Here is a 27652-nt window from a genome sequence, read left to right as displayed (position 1 = left end):
TGCAGAAACAAAAACACAGCACACACCTCCATTTGCAATAATATATCTATACTGTTTAATATTGAAATGATTTCATTACGCTCTGCTGTGTTACAGACGGTAGACACTAGTCAATAATACAATAAAAGACAGAAAATACAGTCTAATGTTATTAGCACCTCTAGACACTATTGTCCTTGTACTGTTTTTAGTATTTTAATATAGCTGAACTTGACAACTACTGCCTACACATGGTCTTTGTACACCAGAGTTAACTAAGACATAGTGTTTACATTATAAAGTAGAGAATCAGCAAATAACAGTACACATTATGATTTCTTTAACACAGTTGCAAAATGATTAAGTATGGGAAATGTAGGGGGTATGTGGATAATACATTTTTAAATTGGCTACGGCACTGGTGCCTATGGTTATCGTTATATATACCTTTGCCCAAAAAGGGGAAAAGACACCATTGAAACAAAAGTATTAGAACAACTGTCTGAACTTTCACATGCTAAACAACCAACAACACTTTGTTTTCCAATTTCATGTTCTTTTGTAAGCCCAGTGACTGACAAAATATGGTAAAACATTTTCAGATGAGTCAAAAATATAACTGACCACATAAATAAATAATACAGTCAGTTAAATTATTTAAATGCAGTGTAAAAAGAAATATAAAGCTCCATACTTTTACTTTTTTCCCCAGGTCCGTAGTTTCCTTTTTATTTTTAGCAACATGTCCCACTTTCCTCACCACATTTCCAATTTTTCTAATGCATATGATGAGATGAGCACCTTCATGTGTCCAAAGCTGTGATGGGTTCAGGGTTTGTGTTTTAACATTAGTGGAGTGAATGAGAGGACTATGTGGCAGGTTAGCTTAACTGAAAACACTGCTGTATAATCTCTTCTGGCAGCAGCTAAAGCATTTTATCATTTTAAGTTAGCCAGCTAATGCTAATTAGACGGTAACATTTTCATCAAAAACAAAAGTGAACTTTGATCACGTGCAGAATACTTTTTGTCTGTCGACTAATTGACTAAACTTTACAGCTACTAATTTAACTGACAATATAATGTATTAATGTAGTCAGTGATTTTTTAACTTTTTTTTTTGACTCATCTGATAACCTTTTGTCAGGTTTGTGGCTCCATAAGTTTGCCCAAAGTACGTAAAAATTAAAAAAACAAAACTCTTCCTCTTTTTTTTTTTTCCTAAAGGAAACCTGTTTCTTCTTCAAAAGAGTAACACATCTTCAAATTCTTACAAACATACATTGCTTTCTTTCTTTCTTCCTGAAACTTTAGTGATTGTTATGGAATTCAGATGGTCATTGATATTCCCATTTTCTTGGAAGCTGAAGGCCACAGAATCAAATCCTTTTGGATTCACACATTTCTGCTCTGGCAGCTAAACCCAAAATTACAAGTCCCAGAGGAGACTCAACTTGGCAATCCCATGAGCACTCTCTGCTTTGCAACAACTGCCATTCTCAATGCTTCATTGTGTGACAAACATTTGCCTTGGGTGCAATGCAGAATGCACAGTCACTATGGTGGTGTCTAGGCACCCACTTAATCACAGACAAACCCTCATTTAAGGACAAGAGCAGGTCCACCTTGGCCTAATCTAATACAAGCCTTTGGCTGCTAGCCTTAGTAAAGGAGAATTTGGCTAATTAAAAGACATAAAGCCTACCTGCCTAGAATACAGGACTCCTAAACACTGTGCAAAATGTCCCTTCTCACTTACAAGAATCTCAGCTTTACTGCCATTTACTGTAAAACACTGAGTTAAAATAGACACTTAAACAAAAATGATTTGTTGGGTCCACAAATGTGTCTCTATGAAGTAATGTCTCTATGTACAGACAGGTTTGCAGCTGGATTTAGGGAAGACATGTTTGCTAAATAATCCAAGACAAAGGATTAACATGCAAATTCTGGGTGGATTTGGACTTTCATAGCCAGGTCAGTCTCTAAACTGCCTCTGGATATTGTATACTGCACTATATAATGTATGTAATATAGTGGGATAAAACAAATAATTTACCATCCTTTTACCCTTTAACCAATTAGATAAATCTTGAAAAACAAACAAAAAACAATATGATGCCATTTGTTTGATTTATCATTCCAGCAACTGATTAATACTGCACTTGTGTGGAAACCCATGACTTCAATAGATTCTAGTATAACATTATTTCAATCTGATTCCAAGCAGGTACACACTGTAGGACTTTTATTTTTGTGGGGCCTGAACAAACAGTTTTGTCGTCCCTTTGGTTCAAATGCTGTTTCAGAGGACTGAACACCTGCCAAGAACAAAATTCTGGCAGAAACTGCATTTTTGTAATTTCCTATAATCTTCTGCCATGGAAATATTTTTTAAAAAGACACACACACCTACCATCAGCAGATTTTTTTTTTTTTTCAAATGACTGCTACTGTATTAGCCTTCAAGCCCTACTAACTGAACTGGAGTATAAAGTGCTCATAATAATGAATATCTTTCTAATTAATCAATTTGGCAAATTCCTTTACATATTTTCATAGCATGAAATATAACAGTCATAAATTAAGTTCCTTCAATAGGAGTAAACTGGTAAGACCTAAAATTTCTCTTGATTATGGTAGTGATCAGGGAACAAACCAACCACAAACAGCCATAGCTGTACTGAATGCACCCTCAGGGAGGAGTCACAAATACTTGTTAAAGAACAGCACAGTGCAAAACAGGCAGACTGAAACATAGAAACACCAGTTTAGCCGCAGGGTGACACATAACTGACTGCTCACAGCTGAGTTGTCCTCAGTGAGCAGGATGCCACACCACAGCAAATGATCCACTAAGTTATTCTAGGAAACAAAAGCACAGGTCAGGTCCAGGTCTGCCACTTCTGCAAGTTACCCACCACAACTTCTGACCAATTTTAAACAAATAATACAGAGAAAATCACTGTGATTTCCAGATTTTCATAATAATTTACGAGCATCAAAAGCCACCTGGTACATTTAAATGTAAAATGTTTGCCTTTGGATTTAGATTTTTCCACAATTACACATCTCTGCTTTCTATTTTTCATCTTTTATCTGCATACATGTCCCCGTTATGGGCTAGTGTGGCAATCAAAGTGCATAAATCAGTAGTATTAACTACTATCCCTCCTCCTTTACTGTCAGCTACTATCACCATCCATAAAACAAAAAACATTCAAATCCCTCCAAATATAAGGCAAACACACAAGCTATAACCACAGTATTTCAGTATTGTCTCTTGGGCTAGTGCTTCTCAAAACAGTGAAGTGGGAAAATAGTCGCTAAGTGGATTTTTAGCTGTTTCTTATGATCTCAAAGTACAATGGGCTTCTCCAATGATAACTATGAATGATAATGTACTCTGAGGGAGGCTTTTGAGTGCAATTTACTGAGTTGCCACAAGAGAGCAACAGTCCTTATGTTTGTGTGACATTGACAGGTTGCCTTTATCCCTGTCTGTGTTAACAACCCTCCCCATCTACCAATGACAAGATCAGACCTTAGATGGGTATAAAATGTTGACAGTTACCTCCTAAAACCGCTCCAAATATCTAAACTGTAGCTCATTTCTGGAGCTCACTGTCCAGTAAGGCGAAATTGGATTCATCACAGCCAACAATTCAACAGCTCTAGACTTTTCATTTAAAGGGCAGTCTCAAACTGGACCCTGTACAAAAGCAGCAAATCAAAATACAGAACGTGTGTTTGACACATGAAGAAAATAATTCAAACGTACCATTATCAAATAACATCTGATGTGGCCCTAACCATTTAACCATGGCAGTTTAACAAATACATTTAACTGGGGTGAGCTAAGACATAAGACTACACTAAGGTGCTTAAATGTGTCTTTTTAAATAAAACAATTAACAGCTTATTACATTTACAAAAGCTTAATCCATAAATTCCAACTTCCGCTAGCACCAGCCAAGACACGTGGGGGCACATTCAACTGACTCTCCAAATGTAAACATGAGGAATTAATCACAAGGAAGAAACACATCTTAACAATATTTACAGGTTAATGCTACACTACAAGTAGACTAGCTATAGGTAAAGTGAGCGGGAGTGCATCAATAGTGCACAGAGACTCTTTTTGGATAAGAAACTGATTGAAATTTCATTTTGGGAATTATGTCTATTTGCCTTCTTGTTGAAGATTAGATGAGAAGATTGATACCCCACTCGTATGCCTGTTGATTTAATATTAAGATACAGCAAGCAACAGTTTAGCCTAGCTTAGCATAAAGACTGGAAACAGGAGCAAACAGCTAGCTAGGCTCAGCATGAAGGTAACAAAATCAGGGTAACAGCTTTACTTTGTATCATGTTATATCTTGTTTGTTTCATCTGTACAAAAAACAGTGTAAAAGCAACAATTTATGGTTACCTCAAGAAGTCACAGCACAGTAAAATTATCATTTTTAAACTTTGTTTTTTACATAAATTAAACAAGCAAGTATAACCAGCTACAGAGGCAGATTTTTTAAACCTTTGAGCCAGGCCAGGCTAGCTGTTCCCCCTCGTTTCCAGTCTTTATGCTAAGCTAAGTAGCCGCAGTTAACTTAGTTTAGCATAAAGCCACATACCAGCACCTTTAAAGCTCACAAACTAGCTCACTGTCATGGCACAACCACAGATTCTAGGCTAATATATAGTTCTGTATTTGATGGACAGGTATGAGAATGTATAGTATGACCCTCTAATCTCTCTCCAAGAAAGCAAATAAGCCTATATCCTAAAATGTTCCTTAAAGACAATTTTACTGACAAGAATTTGATTACAATTCCTTTAGTTCTACTCCAGTAGATTTATGACAACTGTCAAAAGTGCACACAGAGCCACAACTTTTTGAGGGGTGTTACACCACATTATATTGCATGTCCATAACTTTGTTTAGCCTCTACAGGTCACAGTTGACTAGTAATAGTGATGTAACAGTTAGGAGCCCTTTTAGTGATGAGCTCTGTTGTGCCAAAAGTAATAACTGTCAGTGCTCTTTAAGAGATTTAGGCATTGGAATATAATGTTAATCATTTCACAATATACATCATGATGAAATGTACACACTTAATGAGCTACATAAGCAGGTTTTTTGTGAATATTATTATCCCTACACAGTCGGTATTTTGCAAACTAATTACACAGATTGGGTTTAGTCGGGAAATGAGCTGTAAGTTAACATTGACATTAGGATTAAACCTACAAATATACTGTAGGTCTGAGTACATTAGGTTTTACTAACAAGTCACAGAAAAGTGCCATATCGCCTCAAAGCCAGATCTACAGGAGAGGAGCGAGCTTGCTTAATGTAAGCAAAAGATGAAAGTCAACAAATTACTCCATCTCCTGATTTGGGGAAGCTCAAGCGTTAATTAGCTGAATGTAGATCTGAGTATTATCATCTCCCATCTCTGCTTCACATCTCTCTCAATCACACACACACACACACACTGTCACAAACACCACACACTGCATTGCATGGTCGATTCTCCACGCTCTGTCACGACTTCTCTTATGTCCTTACAAATTGACGTTAACGTGCCACGAATTACACACTATCACAATTATAAAAATGAAGACAATTAGGAGTACATTTTAAATATCACTTAGAGTTAAATGTAAGGTGCAGGATTGATTATAAATGCTGTATAACATTACCTAACTATAGCAGGTGAGCTAACAGGATTTGGTTATTGGCAATGCCATATACATGTATATGCTCAAAGACAAATCAGCATTTGGTTATTGCTGGGTCAGAACCAGAACTTCTCGCTACATCTTGGCAGAGAATGGAAAAAAAAAAATAAAATCCTCATCACCGTTGAACCCCGTATGAGTGAAGATATAGGAAACTCTTCCTCCCACTTTGTAAAAGATGCTACAATCAATGCATTGTGCAAGGCTCTGGAGAGATGTGTGTGGTGTCGGAAAATCCCAAATGAAACCAGGACAGAGTTGAGAAATTCACGAGGAGAAGAGTGATGACGACATGTCCTACTGGACACTGAGGTTATCTATTGTATTCAACAGAGTAAAAAATAACTCTTTCTTATTGTGGTAGTTGTATGTGTGTTTTTATGAGGCCTCCACGAAGCCTTCAATCAGTTTTTCCACTCTATAAATGTCACTGAGGTGCATCACTCTCCCGCTGCATGAGTCCTCTTAAAAGCTCAAAGAAAAACAAAAGTAACAAAGTGCTTTCAATGCTACAGAGATTTGTTAGTTGTTGGAGTTCATCCTACCGGCAGAGAACAGGGGAGGCGGTGGGGGTAAATGAGGGGTTGGAGGCAGCCCACCCATGGGGTGCAGCAGGGGGAGAGACAGCTGGGTGCCGTGGAGAGGGTGGGGGCTAGAGGCAGCAGCGGGTGTGGTCACAGACGTGGCGGGAAGCGCAGTCCCCAGCTGGACCTGACCGGAAGAGTCCACAGCAGGCGAGGCCAGCGGCTGGTCGAGGCCGAGGGGGTCGTTGCCGTCTGAGACCATGGGGTTGCTGACACGGAAGCATTTCTCCCTGTGGGCCTTGAGCATGTTGGAGAAGCGAAAGCGCTGGCCACACACCTCGCAGGGGTACGGCTTTTCTCCAGTGTGGGTGCGGCGGTGGCGCTTCATGTTGGGTCGGCTCGTGAAGCTTTTCCCACAGATCTCACAGATGTACGGCTTCTCTCCTGCATAAAAAAGGGACACTAAGAGCTGTTAAACACACTTTCCTGATGGATTTTCAACACTCATCATAACATTTAAATCAACAATGGATCAAATGAGTAGGTGTAATATAAAAGGGATTGGTCTACATTCTCTCCACTCTGTGGAGTGTTTCTTTCAGCTCATTGTTTGGTTTTATGGTGTGAAGTTTCACTGTTTTGATTCTACTTTCACTACTCTCTTTTTCCAGCAAAACCAACCAACAACAAAAAAAAGAAGCCAAAAACCCACCTGCCAGCCCAGCACCAAATAGGCAGATAAAGTTAGCAACTAGCTGGTGAAAAGTGGAGCTTTTAGCAGCTAAAGAGCCAGAAGTTTCCCTCGGGAGTTGGTAGAGAACAAAAAAATAGAGGTAAAAGGAAGGTGAATATTGGACTTACATTCGCTAGATAGCCAAAAACATCACTTCAAATAATTACTAATATTGCTATATCTGCTGGACGTGTAAACGAGCAACTGTTGCTAACAAGCTCACCATTTTTAAGGTGATAATGTGTCAGTGTTTTGTATACAGCTTGTTTGCACTGCAGTAAAAAAAAGAAAGTCAGTTAACGCCTCTATGTATGTTTTTGCTATCCCTTTATAATCAGCATTAACACTGACAGCTGTTTACTTACCAGGAGCTTCAATCATCATTGCATTTACAAGATAGCACTACTTCTTCATCCTCTCATGTTGGACTGAGGGTTGACTGAACACAACAGTGACTCACTTTTGCAAAATGTTATTACAAGATGGGAATGGATGGGGATAGCTGGTTAGCATGCTAACTTGAGTCGACAGTGACAGAAATAGAAAAGCAAAACAAGAGTTAACATGAGTGTTGCTTTCCACTGCTGCAGACGGCTCTTGGCAAGTAAAGAAATTAAGTTTGATGCTGAACTCTTGATATTTCTCTAGACTTGCAAGTAAATGGCTTTTAATGCTGTTCATGTGTAGCACCTTTAAGATATACTCTGCTGTGATTGAACATCAACACATTTTGAAATATCAACACAAGTGCTGCAAGAAGTGACTCACCAGTGTGTGTCTTCATGTGTTCATCGAAGTACTGTTTCATGTTGAAGTCCTTTCCGCACCACTGGCACATGAACTGCTTGTGTCCAATGTGGATGCTCATGTGGGAGCGCAGCTGGTATTTATACTGGAAGCGCTCACTACAGTTCTGAAATGGCACACAGAGAAGAGTTTTTAGAACTGGTAGTCAAAAGAGTGCTTGATGGATGGTATTACAGTTTCAGTGCTAAATTAAATTGATGCACAAATGTAAAAAAACAGATGACTCTCAGAAATCTGAGTCTCTCTTGGGACAAATTTAATTTGAATCTTAGCTATGAGAGACTGTGTTTCTGCAATTCACATTGTGACAGATTTAAGTAATAAAATGAAATGTATTACCAGGTCATGACTGCTTATTTTTTGGCCTTGCTGTGAAATTTAAACTGCACTATGGGTATTGCACATGTTGAGTTTATTATGAAGTTTCAAACCTGAAAGTCATTGCTTCAAATGAATAGTTAGACATTTTGGAAAAGGCACTTATTCATTTTTTTTGCTGAAAGTTAGAGGAGAGGTTTGATACCACTCTATAACTACAGCCAGGAGCCGGTTAGCACCTTTTTTTTACTGCAGGGTAGCTGTCTCCTTCTGTTACAAGCCTTTATGCTAAGCTAGGCTAACCACACAATAACACAATGTCAAACTATTCTTTTGAACACTTAGGTCATTCTTACAAATATTCCCATGTCGCAGCAAAAGCTACAGCCACATCCTCAAGGTAGGGGGCTATTCATTTTAAGCGTGGTGTGGACCGAGAGCATTGCCAGAAACAAACACTAATAGACCAATCAATATTCACAGTTAAACTGCCTAATGAGGTTCCCTGTATATAAAGAGAGCTTTGTTAATGAGAATATTTTTTCTTTCATCTGTTTGGATCAGCACATCTGGATCCCTTCCTGTTCCCAAACCCTTAACCTTAACATTAAAGCAAAGGCCACAGAGACTCATGTAATGCAAATAACATCCCAGATACCAATAATTCGACAAATTACAGGTTTTTGAAACGGTCGTATATATCCGTTTGGAGCGAAACTCTTCATGTGAGTGAAGTGGAGAGCAGCAGTGTATAAAAGGAGCTCAAACCTCACACTTGAAGGGTTTCTCTCCTGAGTGCTGCAGAGAGTGAACCTTCAGGGACATGCTGCGCTTGAACGACTTCCCGCACGTCTCACAGGTGAATGGCATGTCCTTCGTATGGGCTACACACACACACACACACACACACACACACACACACACACACACACACACACACACACAGTACAAGATCAGTGAATGGTATTTAGCATCAAATGGCAGCAGGAGGACAAATAAGCAAACTGCTTCCCTAAAATAGCACTTTGTCAATGGCTAATCATGATGCTTAGGACTATGGATGTGTCTCCTCTAGTAAAAAAGCTATTTCCTCTGAAGTTTCCACAATTAACTCACTTCTTTAGAAGGAATAACAAATAGTGCTCAGTGACAGACAGCACTTTATACAAACCCCTCTTTAGCTGTAGAAACATGGATGGACACAAGGACTGAGGTAAGCGCGCCTGGGAAATGAGATGCTTATCTCCCCAAAAAGTGGAAGAGGAAAACAACACCCAAAACAAATCCTGCACAACAATCAGTTGGGATGTAGAAAAGGAAACCTAAAGTAACGCATGGGAATGACTGCCACTCACCGACCATGTGCTTCCTGACATGAGCCATGGTGTAAAACTTCTTCTCGCAGATCTCACATGAGAACTTCTTCTCAGCGTAGCCATGGACAATCTTGTTGTGCTCATGTAATGACCACAGCTTCTTAAAGGCCTTGCCACATGTTACACACTTTAAAGAAAAACAGATGAGAGGGTAAAGTAGAGTTAATACTAGAGCTATTTGGGTATGAGATATGAAGAGAGTCATTATCTGGAACAGTCTTTACAAATAAAATCCAGGTGTGTGTGCTTACACAGATACTTGAGTGTGCACTGTACCAAAAAAGCAATTAGAGTCAGTAGATTAAAGCAGCAAATGATCTTCAAAACCACAGCAGGAGTCCAGCTGCTCGCTGTGGAGGGGTAATAGTGGAGGTACTGAGACATATCAGAATGTATTACTAACTGCCAGTTGACTGAGTAACTGATGTGTTTTAATATATTTACATGAATGCAACTGTGTGTAAACTAATTAGTAAATAATACTGTAAAAGCTGAAAATAGAGCTAAGTTTGTGTGAGAAGTAGGGGTGACAAAAAGAAGACAGGGGGTTGTTACTAAGAAATAAAATTAACAAGCAAATTGAAACCATATGAGGTCTACTTCCGACATTTACAGGATAAAACTGATCACCGTGACTGATTTAATTTAAGCATCTTTTGTAGGGAAGTGTTAGAACTACACATTGGGCCCCTAAATCAAAACATAAATTCATTTTCCCCCTCAAACATGCAGAGGAGGGGTGTGTTAATTTTTCTAGCCCACAGGAGAGTCTGCAGAGCTTTGCCTCCAGCTGCATACGTCCCCAGCTGCCTCCACCAATCAGAGGGGTAGAACAGTGTGTATATAGCAGAAAATAGGGCAGAAAAATAGTAACTAAGTCAAATTATAACTGTAAAAAAACGGTCACACCTGAAAGTGGCACAGAAAATATAATCTGCAAGAAATATTTGGTGCTAAAATCTTGGTGACATGGTGACCACTCACAGGGATAGTTGTTGCTAATATCTGGCGAACTGGGGTTATCTAGGAAATCACAACCGCTCCCAAAACTTCTTTCCATTTTCTCTGCACTTGGCTGTTTACACCATGCCTCATTTTGCTCTCGGGACTGTTCATCATTTTAACCAATAATGAGTTTCATTGACGAGGAGGAAAAAGCACTCAGAGCTAACAAGCTTGCTAATTGGCTAATTACCCGGCTAACTGTCATTTAGAAATATGTTCTCACAGTTTTTTCAAAAAGATGAATTTGTACCATAAACCTCTGTCTTATAACTGTCTGCAAACCATGTCCCTGTTGTCGAGCAGTTAATACTAAAACAGTTAATACTAAAAGTGTTAAATAGAGAACTGAATGGTGCAACACTATCTAAAAATCCATTCAAAAAATCTACTGACTTTGGGACGAGGGAACCAGAAGTATTAAAATGCTAACTTACTTCCAGGTTTTAGGACTCATTCCTGCACCACTCTATTGGTCAATGACACAAATGTGCACATCACTACCAAAGTTAAACTTGACCCCAAAAACTGCGCTGATTTAATTCACCCCATTCATTCATTACACTGCTGTTTTAAATTCTGTAATGAAGCTACAAATATTGAGGAGAGAAAACTGTGATTCTAAAAAGTGTGAGCGGTTGTGTGTCTTTCATCATCATGGTTGAATCATACCTGGATGCTCTTCTCACAGTCAGTCTGTTGGTGCAGCAGCAGCTCGCTCTCCAGCAGGAAGCGTTTCCCGCAGTTATTACAGATCTGCATGCGGTTGTGAGTGACGTTCATGTGTTTTTCCAGATACCAGCGGTTGTTGAAGACGCGAGGGCATTTCTTACACGGGAAATGCTGCTTCTCCTCCAGCCTCACTTTCTGGCCCAGGCCCTCTGCGTCCAGAGTCCTCTTCCCGCCTGGTCGCTGGTTGGCTAGCGTGGCCTCCACCAGCGTCTGCCGCATGGAGGCCTGTGGTTCCCGCCATGGCTAAGCTTCTGGTGCCCCGCCGAGGTCGATCCATCATGGCCGTCTGCTCTAAACCTGGAATGTTTAGGGTGTTTTCTTCCTCTTCTTCATCCTCCTCTTCATCCTCCTCCTCGCTGCTCTGCCCCAGTATGTCTCCCCTCTTCAGGTCATCCTCATCCTCTTCAACTGCATCATCATTCTCTGCCTCATTCTCCTCATCATCCTCTGAATCTCTGTCGTTGTCACGGCGACGACTAAACATGGTGGCTGTCTCTGTGGCGGTTGCTGATTTGCCCTCTGATCCTTTTGACACATTAAGGGTCTGGTTATTGAGGTTGACTTCAACGATGATCTGATCTCTGTTGAAGGAGGAGTGGCCATCTGTGTTCTTTGACTCCTCTCCATTACCCTCTACTTTGCACAAAGCACCTGTGCTGCCCCCGCCCCCTGTCCCCTCCTCCTTCTGGTAGTACTGCTTCTGCTGGGAGGGCGTCTTTCCTGCCTCCTCCACTCGAACAGAAAACGGGCTGCTGCCCTCCCTCGTGTACACCCTGCCTAGCTCCGACTCCTGCTTGATCTCCCGGTACAGCTGGCTGGTGGGAATCGCAACAGCGGCTGGGTCACCGCTGCCGAGCCCTTCCTGATTGGCCATATCTGCGCAGGTGGTTCTCAGCGAGTGGCTGCTGATGAGGTCGCGACAGGAGGCTGCGATGTCGCTCATCTGAAGCAGGGTGGCCGCGTTTAACACGTCACGGACAGTGCGGCTGCTCACCAACAGTTTGGAGGTGTAAATGAAGTTGAGGATTTGCTGCAGGCCCTGTGAGGTCAGGGCGTCCAGCGACAGGTCCACCCGCCGCAGCTGTTTGCTTTGGGCGAAAAGGGAGTGGAAGAAAGGGCTGTAGGCCGCCAGCACGCCCTTGTGGGCTGGGAAGGTGCTGTGCTGACGCACCAGAACGATGTCGACGTCACACAGGTCAGGCTGGAAGAGGCGCTGCTCATTCAGCCTGTCCATCAAACAGGTGAAGTGCAGAGCCACATCCTCCACCAGAGAGAACTCAGCAGAGGGGAAGTCTGTGGTCTTCTCCACTATGAGCTGAAGGAGAAAGTGATGGAGGGAGGAGAGGCAAAGGTTAAAATACAAAGGGCCTCATTATCATATAACAATAAATCTTATAGTAATTAAAATTTTCAATTAGAAGGTCATCAGATATCAGATCTAATCACTGCCATATTGTCAAGAAACTAAATATGGTAACTCGGAGATTCAGCACTTGAGAAAACAATCTTACTACAAGGTCCCTTTAATAGCTGTTCTGGAGCTTTCAGTCAAGTAAAATTATCTTCCTCGGCAGAAGGAGCCTGTCATGAATTGTAGATTTAAACCAACATGGCTGAGAAGCCTTTGAAGAGCTGAGAAGAAACCTGCTACCTGCTGAACATCATGTAATAGGATCAAAAGCTCCAGGAGAGTGACTCATTAGATTTATTGATCGGTTTCCTCAACTAAATCTTCTATGGTTTCATTAATTCACCAAATTCCACATTAAATGTATCTAAAAACACCTATAGGATCAGACTCTTAAGGTGCTGGGGGACATTATAAAACCCCTCAGGGTCTTGGTAACACGGGGTGCATCAATGCAGAACTGGAGAAGTATCATTTCATAACACCGCCTCTGGACAGACACTTTCTCTCTTCAGGGAATCAATATGTGTAAAATCTTCCCCACAGAACTCAAAGTGGGTAATGAATTCGGATCATTTAAAACTCAAGGTGAAACAATTTTTGAAGAGGGAGTGGGACTGTAACCACAGGTCATTGGGTTTTTATGGTATGTGTATTGTGTTATTATTCATGTTTTTGTGTGCGTTTTCTTATCTAACTGTGTGTATTTGCATAAAAGCCCATCTAAGGAGGTTCACTGCAAATTATCTTAGGCTATAAATGCTGTAGTGTTCGGGAATGGTCAGTGCTACGTGTATGTTGGATCCTACAGCAGTCGTTATGTTGTACTCATTGTGATTTTCAGTCTGTTAAGTGCACTGCACAAAGTCACAGTCTGCATTCATGCTGCACGATACAAGCCAGTGAAAAATCAAAAGGTGTAACACTCAGCGCTCTGTGCAAGGTCCTCAACTTCCCAAGGTGGGTTTATTTTAGCACAGGAAGGGCAGGGTTTCGATCCAGACGGGATGTGAGTGGGGACAGAGCAGCAAACAGAGCAAATACACACACACACACACACACACACGTACACATACACACAGAGAGGCATATGTGATGTGCAACCATGCACAAAAAACACAAATGTGTACACATACACACATACACAGACACACACACACACACAACAAACACAAACACAGTGTCTGGTCTCAGCAAGGTCTGACTGGTCTGAGCATTGGCATTCATTGCCATCTCCCTCCCATTAGCCGGCTCTCTCAGCACACCCACTCACTACACTGTCCCTGAGGAACGGCGAATTATGCACAAGACAAAACACGTCCAGAGAAATAATTAGGGAAACCATGCCGAATAAATACTAACTAACCCTCCAAACAATTAATGGAATTTCTCATTCTATGCGTCTCTCGAAGGCAGAGTCGGGCGAGTATTGATATGAGCCTGGTTTTGGCTAATATGTTGCTGGAGATGATGTAGCTGTGAACCATAATTACATCTCTACAACTCTTATTTTTCTGTATTTATCAGACATACAACAATGAAAAAAGAGAAAGGAGAAAGTGATAAAATTAAATATTAAGTTTGGGACAGTAACCATTGTGGCATTTGTATAGCACACTGTAAAGTCTAAATGAGTGTGAATCACACTAAAAACACTGGTAATTGTCCTTTAAAAAAATCTTTGCCTTTCCCTGCTGCTGAACATATTTTCTCTTTAAGATCAATGAAAATGACTTTTCATTGTTCGGGCTGGAAAATGGATTTGCATTTGGACCTAACCTTGAAAATCTGGCCTGTTTGAAGAATTCAATTATGGAGTGTTAGATTTATTCATAGTTTTGAGCTGCTAAATTGGACTCTGAGCTGGAGATGAGTGGAGATCGGGTTATCTGTCTCTGTGCAAGGCTACAGACATTGCCCAAGGGCAAAATGCTGCAGCCTTAATCAGATCAAGTATAAGTTGCAGACTGGAAGTTATGCTCTTTTAGTGATAACGATCGGCCTCTTCTTCTGGGATTCAAATAGGACAACCGAGTCAAAGATTAAATTCTACAGAAGCACGTCCAAAATATAAACAGTTTAGGGTCAAAATTAAGAAAATATCATCAACTATTCTAAAGGTTAAAAGGTTTTAATGTGAGGTGTATTTCCATGACAAGTTACCTTAAGTAGTAGGTATAAGGTAGAGACTGTTTTAAGGCATAAATGTAATCGCATAATTCTGAGATGATAAAGCAAAGATATTCAGATGCAGATGCTCTTAAAGTTTACCTGTATAGTGCTGAATGATGGAGGGGTTTCCATCAGTGGATGACTGTATTATTTTCATCTAGACAGATGTTTTAAAACTATTTAATCCAATAAAAAACAGTTGTAGTTACCATGCAGCTGCTGTATCTGTCACAATATGCAATAAAGATGAAGCCATCTTGTCCCCATTTCATCTCACACAGCAGCCAAACAAATTGAGTGAGTACTTTGGATTGAAAGACCACATCCAACTCCCTCCATCTCCGTCTGTCATTATCTATCTCTCTCCTCCCTCACCCCCCCCGGTTTCTGTCCTCCTCCCACTTTACTTGGAAATGTCAGGGAGAATGCTTGTTTGCTGTCATTAGAGGGAGCGCCACCTTTAAACAGCCTCTCAGTCAGATGTCTCCCAATACATTATTCATATCTGGCCTGACCCGTGACAAACACGCAGCGGGGGGATTACTGACGCACCCAACAAGAGGTGTCATTTAAACAGGCTTCAATCAAAGCTCTGTGCACCCTTTCCACGCAGATCATTTCATCATCTGCCAAACACAACAATGGGAGGGATCCTCTTGCATTGTAGAGGCCTCAGAGGGCCTGTTTCAGAAGACAACTCTCAAGGTTATTTTAGTCCAATAAAATGTTATTTATTTTACTGTGAAAGTTTTTTATGCCCTTTACATGATTTAGAAATGCAGAGTCTTTATACCTGCGGCATTTTATACTGTGGTATTTCAGTACATGTGAAAAGTCCTGACCACAAAATCATCTTTGCACTGCAGTGCAACTGCTCTGTCTTAGTGCAGCACTTTAGTTGAAGGTTAAAGGTGCTATAAGTAAGTTTTTGCTACTACATGACCAACTTTAGCATTAGCGGCTATTTACTCACCAAGAGCTTCAGTCATTGTTGCATTTACAAGAGGTCAGAATATACCTTCTGGCAGAGCTACTTCTTCATCCTCTCTTGCTGGACTGAGGGCAGACTGGACACTACAGCGACACACTGTCACAAAGTGGTATTACATGACAGGACAGGGCTGGCTGGTTAACTTCATTAAAGGTTAAGAGAGAGTAAAGGGATGAAGTTTGAAGCTGAACTCACAATGTTTCCTCTAGACTGGTAAGTAAACAGATGTTAATGCTAACACTGGCTATGTAGTGATAGCAAAAAACTTAGATATAACACATTTAGATCTATTAACATTAAAAGGTGAAAACTGCTTAATGACTCATATCATTGTATAAAAGTACTCATTTATCCAGTCTAATATCTTATTACCTTCTGAAGGACTAGCTCACAATTCTGTACAAAAATCCATGGTTTCTAGACAATTTATCCTAATGACACCAGCAACCCCCTCACTTTCCCTATAATGGCATCATCAGGATGAAATTCTACTTTGTCCAGTACTTAAGTTTACGACCAAATACCTGCAAAACGAATGACATTCCCCTCAGACTAAGCTGTACTTGATACTAATTACCAAGCATGCTAGCTGTAATTGTGCTGAATATGGTAAACATTATACCTGCTAACAACTGGGAGCTCAGTAAAGCCTCACAGAGCCTTGTTTTACTGTGTTTTCCATTCAAAAATTATACTAACTGGCCTGATGGAGGCTCTGTAATTAAATGTCAAACATTCACACCCTGAAAGGCAACAACTCATGGAAAAAAAAAACAAATCCAGCCATCAGTTGTTTAACTGGTCTAATGGGGTGCCGTATTTAAGGAAAAAATGTTTCACTCAAGTGTGTGTAAGATGTCAAATTTGCCCAAATTTGGAGGGATGATGCATTTTGGGAAGATAATCAGGCATTTAAAAACATTTCCCTCATCAGCCTAATGGCAGTGCTTTAATTGAAATTCAAAGTTTCAAACTCTGAAACTACTTCACCACTAATCCAGTTTTGATGAAGCTGTGATGGATGATGCAGAAGATTACCACTTGGCCCAAGAGAAGCCTGCATCAATCATAAGAGAAAAAAAGTTTCACTAATTATTGCTGTCGAACGGCAATTTCTTTAGTTATCCCCGGTGATGCTCAGACTCTGACGTGCAAACGGGTGCAGGTCAAGCTCACAGCCAATACGTCAATCAAAGCTACTGAAAGTGTTGAATCCTCACTGAGCTCGGCCATGTTAGGGCCAGTGGTATGCACTTGGCAGTGGCCCGACTCCTGGACCTGAGCCAGACTGAGTAGAGTCTGAGAGTGAAATCCCTCTTTCTAATTTGACTTTCACTGGTGAGAATGCCCTTTCTCTCTGACACCTTTGCACTGGATGATCCGTGTAGATTTACTACTCTGTAAAGTCTGCATCTTTGTCATTGCGCAGCTCGGCTACAGACTGGGGATGTGCCGTGACCTCCACTGAGCTGCCATTTTAAACATTCCCCTCCCTGTTCACTGTAATGAGGTGGACACTTATCTGTAAGAATGAGGCCTCCTGCAAGGGCAGCTCAAGTAAATCTTATACAGTAGCTGGAGTAAAACTGAACAATGTCTGAAATGTTTTTACACTATATTCAGTGTTTTTCTTGCATTTAAACAATGATATTAAATTCTAATTCTATTTTACACACATCTTTGTATGACAGATTTATGAGCAGGGAACTAAACAATATCTACCTTGACTGACTTGTTTGCTTCCTAACCAGTGAACAGACTGAGCCATTAGCGGGGGCCAATGTCAGAGCACAGCACAGAGTCATGGACACATCAATAGTGTGAGGGAGGGCAGGTTGTATTCTAGCAGGAGGGAGTCCCAGGGGGAAAACACTGTGGGGGGTTAAAGCTTTCTCTCCGTCTGCCTCCAGACTGCTCAGACTGAACTCAGTGTCCTCTTACATCACCATCTTTATCTTTTCAAACTGACCTATGTGTAACTAGAGCTGAATACGGACAACATTAATACCCCTATACATTAGTGTGTTCTACTGATATTCAGTACAACCTGCCAATTACTTCAATGATTAGAATTTTGGTATCCACCAAGTCTGAGCGCATTAAAGCTGATATCTAAGCATATATGAGGAGACATGCAGACATGAGTTTGACAAATAGAGTATGAATAAAAATGTGTATCTCTATTATTGCTAGGCAATAAAGTAAGCTTACCCTATTCACCCCATAATTAAATAAATCCATGATTGAAAATATTGGAAAATATTTCTATTAATATTGTCATAATGATGTGCACCATGTTGTCTAGCTCATTTTGTTTGATAATTTGTCCATTACAATTTCCCAGAGCACAAATACTTTGTCGTGAGCAACGAGCTGCCCCAAATGCATTCAATTATTCAAAACAGAGAAGAGCAGAAATACAAACTGTCCAAACTGGAATCAGGAAGTTTTGCAAGAAGTTGTTTTTATCATTAACTTAGACTACAATTCAAATAGCTGTTAAATTGATTAGTCGATCAACAGAACACAAATCTGAAATTAGATAACTTGTTAATTTTTAAGGCATGGCTCCAGCATCTCAAATGCTTGTCTTTCCTCATCTTACATCACAGTAAACTGAATATTTTGGGGTTTTGGTCAGTAACGGCTCTGAGAAACTGTGATGGGCATTTTTTACAATTACATGAACCAAACAATAGTTTGATTAACAAATAAAAAAGGCGGACTGATCCATCCATCCAGCGCTAATTCAGACAACAGAGTTGAATTACAGTTTAGTCGTCCAATCTCTGAACCACAATATGTTCCAAAGCAATTCTCTCAGCTCAATCAGACTTCTGATTCAGGCCACAAAATGCTCATTAAATGAATTTATAAGAAAGTAGAACTTGCTACCAGCCAAATGTCAAACTGTCCATATGCACAGGGAAGTGCCTCCACTTGGAAATGACCATCAGGGAACAAAAAGAGATCACCCAGCCATGCACAGTCAATCCCATGAGCTCAGGCCCCAGCCCTCTAGTCACCCAGCGGGGGAGGTGGTGGGGTCTGAGGCTCTGCCACTTCCACCCACAGAGCACTTCAACCTACAGTAAAGAGCACACTCAGCAGCCCTCTTCACAGCGAGGCCTCCTGCTGAGGGGCCCGACGCAGGGCTCGGCGTGACTGACACCCGGAGGAAGGCGAGTGGGCACCATGTCAGGCCTCATCTCACTCACTGGTATGGAGATGGTAGGAGAGCAGTGCCCACTGCTACACGCACATGCACACACACATCCCTGAGTCATCATCAGCGCAGACGAGAGCGGAGCATGACAGGCCTGGATACAAACTCTCCACAAAGAGATCACCCACTTACAACAGCAAGTCTGGCCTCGCAGTAACGTCAGGGTGCTTTTACGTGGTGGGAAATGGATCACGCTCACGCGTAAACACAAGCAAACGGAACGGGACAAGGGCATGTCATTTCTGGCGGAGTCCAATCAGACAGCCATTAAAAAGTCATCAGGGTAATGACTGACACAGTGTCCTCTGTGTGCTCACCAGACCTTCCCCGCTGCTGACGCCAAACAACAGACAGGTTTAGTCCCAGAGATGCTGAGCTAGAGAAATGAATTCAGATTTCTCTGAGTGAAAAATGTGGCATGGCTGAATCCTTGGGGTGTTATCTAGTCCAGGATGAAGACTATGTGAGACTGGCATGGATGGAAAGCAGTCTGCAAAGTTGTTTTGTTGCTTTCAGTGTTTGTTTCTAGTCATGGGTAGATTACTAAATTGGCCTATTAGGCACCTTAGGCCCCTGAGCCAGAGCACTGCTTACTAATATTTTCTGTTGGAAAGGGAAATTAAATGACTGCAAAGAGACACCAAACAACCACAGAGACATAAAATGACCACAAAGAGATGCAAAACAACAAAAACAAGATGCAGACTGACCACACATCAACCACAAAATGACCAGAAACAACATGATGCAACCGTGACGTGGCAACATCATTTGTAATTGTTTCGTGTCTCTTTCAGTCTGGGTGTCTTTCACCAACATAGGAGGGGTGGTGGACCTTTTACATGCCTGTGCCCAGTTGCCCACTCTCTCATAATCCATCCGTGTGTCTAGTGGAAGATTTCTCCTCTGTCTGCAGTCTGCACTCCCTGCTCTTCTCTCTAAATCCAATCAGCACAGAGACCCAGCACTGACCTTGAGGTAGGAGTAGCATATACAGTAGCGGATGCATGAGCACATCCACCCACATTCCTGCAACCCTGAGCTGAACGCCTATGCTTGCATACCTGCATCATAATCATGCATTTGTGCCCACATCAGTAAACAGGAAATAAAAGAAATTCGGCACACGTTAACACAGTGCTGACGCAAAAGGATGAAAAGGAGGATCTGAATGTGACTGGACTCACATTATCCTGTTATCAAACATGTTGCTCTTGCACAGACGAGCCAGATTGGTAATCGCACCAGTGACAAGGTCTCGCTTTTAACAAGCCCCGCAGTGATCATTAAAGCACTATGATAAAAAATGCAAATAAAAATCAATGTTCAATGACTAAAGAGGGAGCCACAGCGACTGATGGCAGCACGCTCACTGCCGAGGTCACACACGGCACGGTCACACACACAGCCACATTATGGTGGAGCCCAATACTCACCAGGATGGTACTGTTTATCGGATAAAGATGGTATTAAGGCTGATAGTTACACCTTGTGATATTAGGTGATGGGATTATATAATCCAGTAAACAAGTGGTGCATGCAGATTATTAGAAAATCAGCCTTCATTCATGGTGGAAAAGCTGCACTGTGAAAGACTCTCAGAAATCAGAATTAAAACACAACACTTGACTAGCTTGTGGCACGTAGCAAACACCTATAGACTATATTTCATCTTTTTTTTAAAGCAAGAACAACAACAACAAAACTGTGAGTGGTGTTTGAAAGCCTTGAGTGTTAGGGATGCTCTGGCTAAAGATGCTATTGACTGGAAAATACTTTGGACCCACCACAACTTTATCGCCAGATAAAAAAGCTGTCTATTTAAATATACGTCAGTTATGGAACAACATTAGCATTCACCTGATGAAGGTAAATTCAATCTCTCTTCTGGTTCTGTTTTTGGTCTCCACCATCTCCTGGGAAAAATACCTGGCTCTTTAGCTGCAAAATGCTTCACTATGATCAACAGCTCATTGCGAACTATCTGTCTGAACCTGCAGAGTCAGGTGATAATTCTCAGTGCATTTCTCACTTAAGTGAAAGATTTTGGTTACAGTTTATAAAAAAATGGGGTTACTACTACTCTCTGCATTGCCAAACAACATTGGCACTGGGCATAAATCGTGCAGCACTCAGTATAGACTTAGTTCCTAGAATTCTAGGCTAAGTCAGGATATCTTAACCTCTGCCACATGAATTTCACCCAATGTTTAAAACCCACTTCCATAAAGGCCCCTAAATTTTATCTAAGTGCAATGGTATATCACAGATATACAGTTTTAATGGAAAACATAATCTGCTAATCAATAATTAAAATAATCATTAGTCGTAGCTCCGCTCCTGATGAATATTAGTAAATGCAAAGGAAAAAAGTCAAATGAACTCTATACGACTCACCAACCTAAACTGCCTAAACACATGAAAACTGAATGAGATTTCAGGTAAAATGTACAGCAGAAACATTTTAGATATAGCACAAGGCAAATCCTAAATTACTTTAAAATATGCTGCTGGTTATTCAATTTTTTTCTTTCCACCACTTTAGCTAATTATTTTATTCCCCTCAGCCTATTAAAACATTTAACTTTCTTAACCACGGCATTCACTGCTGGCTGCAATTAATAAAGACAATATTATCAGCATTAGTGCTGCTCTAATCCTAGACATCCAATCTCCCCTCCGCACTGTAGACTTCTCTCTGTCCTAATCCACCAGTTTGGACTTGGCCCCAGCCTTGCCCTGGTGGAGCTCCACCAGCTTTCACCACTAGATTTAAATACATTTCCATCTATATGTTAATGCAACCACAGGTGACAAGCCAATCTACAACTGATACGCGTTTACCCAAGCATGAAATTGGGATGCACAAACAAAAATAAGGATGAGAACACAGCACAAGCAGCATCTTGGCGATGTACAGTACATTAAAATTTGACAGCGTGAGCAGGATTGCCTCAGCTGCATGATTTGCAAACTCCTTTCTAGTGGCTTGTCCTTTGAACAAACTGGACGACTGTGTTTTATCAGTTTGGTGAAGCTGAGGACAGTGCGTGTGCGTGTGTGTGTTGGACAATCGGGAGTGATGTTGAAAGGAGACATCAACCGCCGGTCGTCTGGAGTTGAGATGACGAGCGGTTGGATAATCAAAGGAGCTGCCTGGAGGCGGGTGTAGGGGAGAGGGAGGGAGGCAGCGATGAGGTTAGAGCGTCCGCACTGAAGCTCTGCCAGGGAAGTTTGCGTCTGGGCCAATGAGCTGGGAGAGGAAGCGCTGAGTCAGGAAGCCTGGCCAAGAGAGGGGCCCATGGTGCTGGCATCTCCTCCTCGCACACACGTTACAACGCTTCACACACCGCCGCACTCTGCTGGAGTCATAACACGCCGTTCCCAAAGCCAGTGCTGCACATGCATGTGCTTGACGCGGGCGCACACGCCCACCTGCTGTGTACGGATTCATCAGTAAACACGGGGATGTAACGCCAAATACCTGTGGCACAATAGAGTGTGGAGGGTTGTATAAACAGAGATATTTCTGTTGGTAAAATGCAAACAGCAGAGTCAAGTTAAACAAAAATAAAAGTCAGTGGAGTGAAAAAATCTCATAAATGCACGACACAAAGGGTGAGAGATGCAGCTCTGAAGTGATCTATTAGAGACAAAAGATCATTCTGATGTGCAGCAGCGAGCAGGTGCAGACATACCCGAGGGCTATTACACTGTGATATCTTCATTATCCCTTTCATAGCATGACACAAAGAGAGAGGAGGCTAACACAAGACTCTAAAGAGCTTCTTATCAGAGGAATCTCTCTGGTGTGGCAATACTCTTTCTGTGTTTCTCTGTGTGTGTGTGTGTGTGTGTGTGTGTGTGTGTGTGTAGAGGCAGTTGATATGTTTGATGAGAAGGTCAGAGAGGACGGAGATGAAAAGAGGTAGAGGAGGAGCATCGGCTTTCTATAACCGCAACGAATCAATGGACGGCAGAGAAATGTCGACTATGAGCTTAAAGGAGTAGTTTGACGTTTTAGGGAGCATGTTTGTTCACTTGCCGATGGAGAGTCAGATTAGGAGATGGATATCACTCAAATGTATTTACAGTAAATATGAAACCACAGCCAGCAGCTGGTTAGCGTAGCTTAGCACAAACACTGTAAACCGGGGGAAACAACTAGCCTGGTTTTGTCGAACAGTAACAAAACCCACCTACTGGTTTGTCAATTTGTAGTTTTATGGGGTGTTATGTGCCAGACTACTTCTTGGCTGGGAGCAGTAACTTCCTGGAGTCTCTGCTGGTTGCCTGGCAACTGCTTAGGGCCGAAACATAGTCTGAGACATAAATCCTACAAATCGTTTCTGCATTTTGGTGTTGTAGACATTTAAAAAAAGTAAATATAAAGTGCTTTACTGGTGAGCTACACAGGCAATGGTAGGTGGATTTCAGTCTTTATGCTAAGCTAAGCTAAGTTAAGTGGGTGTTAGCTTCATGTGGTATCAATCTTCTTATCTAGTTCTTGGCAATATGTGCACTTCCCAAAATATCTAACTATTCCTTCAAAGACAGAAATAATACATTTGAATTAATGATTCAGATGAGAGACTTTGGTGGATAAGGAGTATATTTTTCAAATTGATCTGTGCAACATTACTTCAACTCTAACACAAACAGGAGCTAAACATGTAGGAGGATAGCTAAACGGATGGATAATCCAGTGTAAAACCAAAACATTAATCTGTTTGTATGACTAAACGTCGAAGAAATATTTGTGGTAACTATCAGATCAAGGAGCTCTACTTTACTGCTTGACTATTCTCTGAAAACAGCATGAAAACTCATTCCCATCTGCTTTAAAGCTCCTCCCAAGTCTCTCTCTCTCTCTCTGGCCTGAATTCAGCTAAAAGCTATAAGAACCCTAAAAAAAAAAACTCTCTTAATATCCTCAAATGTCTGACAATGAAAGGCTAATAGAAATCTTCATATCAAGCTGTATGAAAAGAAAAAGCTGTTTGAACTCTTTGTTAATGGAGTTCAAAGTCATTTTAAAAAAAGTGCCATAGGGGTTAAATTAGAGTAACTGTTTTCTCCAGATGAAAAGGCACTGACGCTGCCTGGCACTGCCGAAAAATACAATAAAACTGTGGATTTATTTAAAGAGTAAAAAACAATCTGACTTACTTCGAACAAGCTTGACTAGTTTGAACCAACAAGAACAAAAGAAACCTTACATAAGCCCTGTAAGTTTGACCTTGCTGTCTGCAACCTTGTCCACTGTTCTTAATCTCAGGGGCATAAATTAGAAGCACCTACAGTATGGTCTGAATTTCCAAGGAGAGCGCCCTCCTAGCAGGGGCCGAAGATGTCGGCTGGAGTTTGTTGCCGGGGCTCAGGAATGGCTGCACTTGTCACAAGGACTAAAGACAGTTTCCTCGCTTAGCACCCAGAGACAGTGAAGCCTCAAAGTCAAGGGTGGGCAGGAATGCCCTGAATAGGCAGTTACGTAAAACTCACAGCTCCCTGTGAGGATAGAGAAGGAGCTACTCAGGACCTCACAATGCTGGCTGAAATTAAACTGTTTCAGGCGGCCAAAAATGTACAGTATAAACATCTCAAGCTGGAGTGGAGCTGAGACAGACTTACAATTCATAAATCCACCAAATTAAGAGACAAACAAATACAATCTTCTCATACAAATAAAGGCATGGGAGGATTATGAGACAAAGGGCCCCTGGGCACAGACATGTAAAAGGCCCCCCACTCATCCAACAGCAAGAAACACTAGACACTTTGCATCTCTTTTTAGTCATTTTACATCTATTTGTACTTGTTTAGCGTTGCTTTTTGGTCACTTTGCATCTATTTACAATGATTTTGTGTTGCTTTTTGGTTGTTTTTTGTCTATTTTTTCTAATTTTGCATCACTTTTTGGTTGCTTCACATCTATTTTCACTTGTTTTGGGTCTTGGAGTTGGTTGTGTGTCTCTTAGTTGTCCTTTTGCGCCTATTTTTTAAAATAATTTTGTGTTTTTTTAGGGTCATTTTACGTCTCGTTTTACTCATATGATGACTTTCCAAACACAGTCGCTTCATACAGAGGCTCCAGTCCAGGTGTCTCCTGACCCCTCACAGCCCCTGGGCCTGTGCCCAGTCGGGCCCGTTCAGTAATCCATCCATGAATAAGGGAATTTATGGGATATAAGTTGAGGCGATTGATAAAAACAAAATTAGCTGGGACTAATCCGCTTTTGATGTGAAAGCAATTGCGGAAATTATCTGGGGCATGTTTACTAAAACATGCAAAAGATATACTATCTCTGATCACCAGCACATTGCATTTGCCAAGCACAGTTTGCACTTTGTTTATCACAGCTTTCTCTCATGCAATCACCCCCCCCCCAAAAAAAAGAAAGAAAAAAGCAAACAGAAAAAAAAGGGGAAGGACAGCAATAACCAAACCCTCTCACTCCCTCTTTGCTCCCACCAGAAGCCACCCAGCGAGCACCGGGGCTAACCCCGCTGACCTGACCCAGATATTAACCCAAGCCTCCAGATGTGAACGCGCGCTGGGATTACTCCACCACTGCATCAAGCTCCACATGCTTTCCTAATGAGGCATCCTAACATGACCCTGGAGACAGAGCTGACTGTCTGCCTCTCTATCTGCCTCTATTCCCATAACTCCATCAGTCTGTCTGTACACAATCTTCCTTCTGTATCTGTTGATGGGAGGAATTAAAACATCATTGAAAATCATCCACAACAGCAGCTGATATTAGGACTGTAAATAATGATACAATTCAACATTATCCAATAAAATATCACTGCTCTGCTTTGGCTATCACACCTGATGTAGTTTACTGTTTGACTCCAGGACCATGTCACCTCCACAGACAGAGTGTCACCTGCAATTAAGTGAAGTTACACAGACGAGAAGAGTGACATCTCCTCTATTAAACTACACTGAGCAGATTCTGTAATTTATGCATGAATGTCAAAGCCTGACAAACTTGTCCTGCACTGGCTGTGTGGCTTAGAAGAAAGAAAAAAAAAATAGAGGAGGGGGGGCAGTTTAGTTTCCCTCATCCTGTCTACATATGCACCAGTCACGACCTGAGGCTTTTGCAGAAGCGCCCTGATATGAAAGAATTTAACTCCTTCTCCGCATCAATGTAGCTATTGTAGCCATTGCATTCTTTCAGCAGCTTCAATTTTCCAACTTGTGCCGTGTCGGCAAGTTACAAACTTCACCGCGGAGGTTACAAAGCACGAAACACGCCCGTGACAGCCGGTGGCACGAGCACATAATGAGGCACAAGTGTGGCAAGTTTGATCGGCCTGCTAAGTAGCTCAAATTTGCAAGAGATCAAGAAGGGACAAAAAAAAATAAACAAAAATGCAGCGCTCCTCTGTAGCCTACCATTTTGATCCAGCGTTTCGAGGCTCAAAGGAGTCCAAGAATAACTCCTTTCGTACCAGTTTTGCCTTCGCCATGAAAATGACCGTTGAATTGTCACATTTCTTCAGTTTTTGCCTTATCCACAATCTTTTCCCCCCGTGCTGCTGTAGCATTCAGACAGACAAAAATGCAGAGGCTGCTTTTGCAGAAGGAATTGGTGATTGGAGCTCGGGGATCATATGGGCTTTTTGTCAGACGTTTTTAAAGGGACACGGTACTGTTTAGCGGTGGAGTTGCGAGACACAGGCGCAATTTCTTTGTACCGTTCTTGGGGATTATTTTTGGCGTGAGCACGAGGGGCCGGGAGGGACACGACGTGCCATATGGCGCAAAAAAAAAAAACAAAAACACCTAGGTGCTCTTCCTCTCACCGTGCGCTCCTGCAATAGTGTGACGTCAGGCGGGCAGACAGATGCGGAGGTCAGGGAGTTCATTCTTTTCCCATGTTGCAGAAGTCAGTGCAACTTCATTTACACGATGGAAACAATACATCAGCTCTGTCACAACTTTTTCATTTCATTCTCCACTGGGACACAAATATTGTTGTGTATGCACATTGGGTAATTTGTTAATTGGGGAATGTGACCACAAAAGAGGGCAAAATGAGAGCTGGACATTCCTGTTGTACTTAAAACACACTCCAGTAAAATAAAACTACTACTCACCAGGGCAGGATTAACCTTCACTGGGGCCCCAGGGCCAGACTGAGGTGTGCCCCTGACAAGACAGGGCCTAGGAGATGCAATCATTCACTTTCTTGCTCAGAGTTGGATGACAGTAGCAATACCACTCTGCAACCTGAACATTAGCCCTAAATATACAGCCACAGTCAGAAGCCAGTTAGCTTAGCTTAGCATAAAGACTGGAAACAGGGGGAAACAGCTGGCCTGGTTCTGTCAGAAGGTAACACAATCTGTCTACTGGCAATCTGTCACTGGCTAAACTATAGTCTGGCACATGTTCCTCCAGTAAACCACAACTTCTTGTCTCCATAGTTTTTGTGCAACATACACAGAAGTGATATAACATTTTAGAGTTTTTGAGGTCTACAATGTCAGTTCATACTGTGTTTAAGGCTGCAACCACCAAATTCTTTACATTATCAATTAACCTGCCAGTTTCTTAATCAGTTAATTGTCAGACTGGTTTTAGGTGGTGTCTTCAAATGTCTTCTTTTGTCAGACAGAAGTTT

The 27652-nt window shown here is 41.5% G+C and overlaps 1 protein-coding gene across 1 annotated transcript; it reads right to left on the bottom strand.

Moving 5' to 3' along the window:
* Positions 1 to 31: 31 nt before the first annotated feature.
* On the bottom strand, positions 32 to 26623 carry zbtb47b (zinc finger and BTB domain containing 47b). Its single transcript, XM_018673808.2, is given in 7 exon segments — positions 32 to 6692; positions 7750 to 7894; positions 8875 to 8990; positions 9462 to 9609; positions 11157 to 11441; positions 11443 to 12531; positions 26422 to 26623. Coding segments are annotated over 7 exon segments (2232 nt in total). The 5' UTR covers positions 26425 to 26623; the 3' UTR covers positions 32 to 6246.
* Between the last annotated feature and the right edge of the window lie 1029 nt (positions 26624 to 27652).

This window comes from Lates calcarifer, linkage group LG24 (assembly GCF_001640805.2).
Source record: "Lates calcarifer isolate ASB-BC8 linkage group LG24, TLL_Latcal_v3, whole genome shotgun sequence".
NCBI lineage: Eukaryota > Metazoa > Chordata > Actinopteri > Centropomidae > Lates > Lates calcarifer.
Note: the sequence above shows the minus strand (reverse complement) of the source record. Positions and strands in the feature narration are given on the sequence as shown.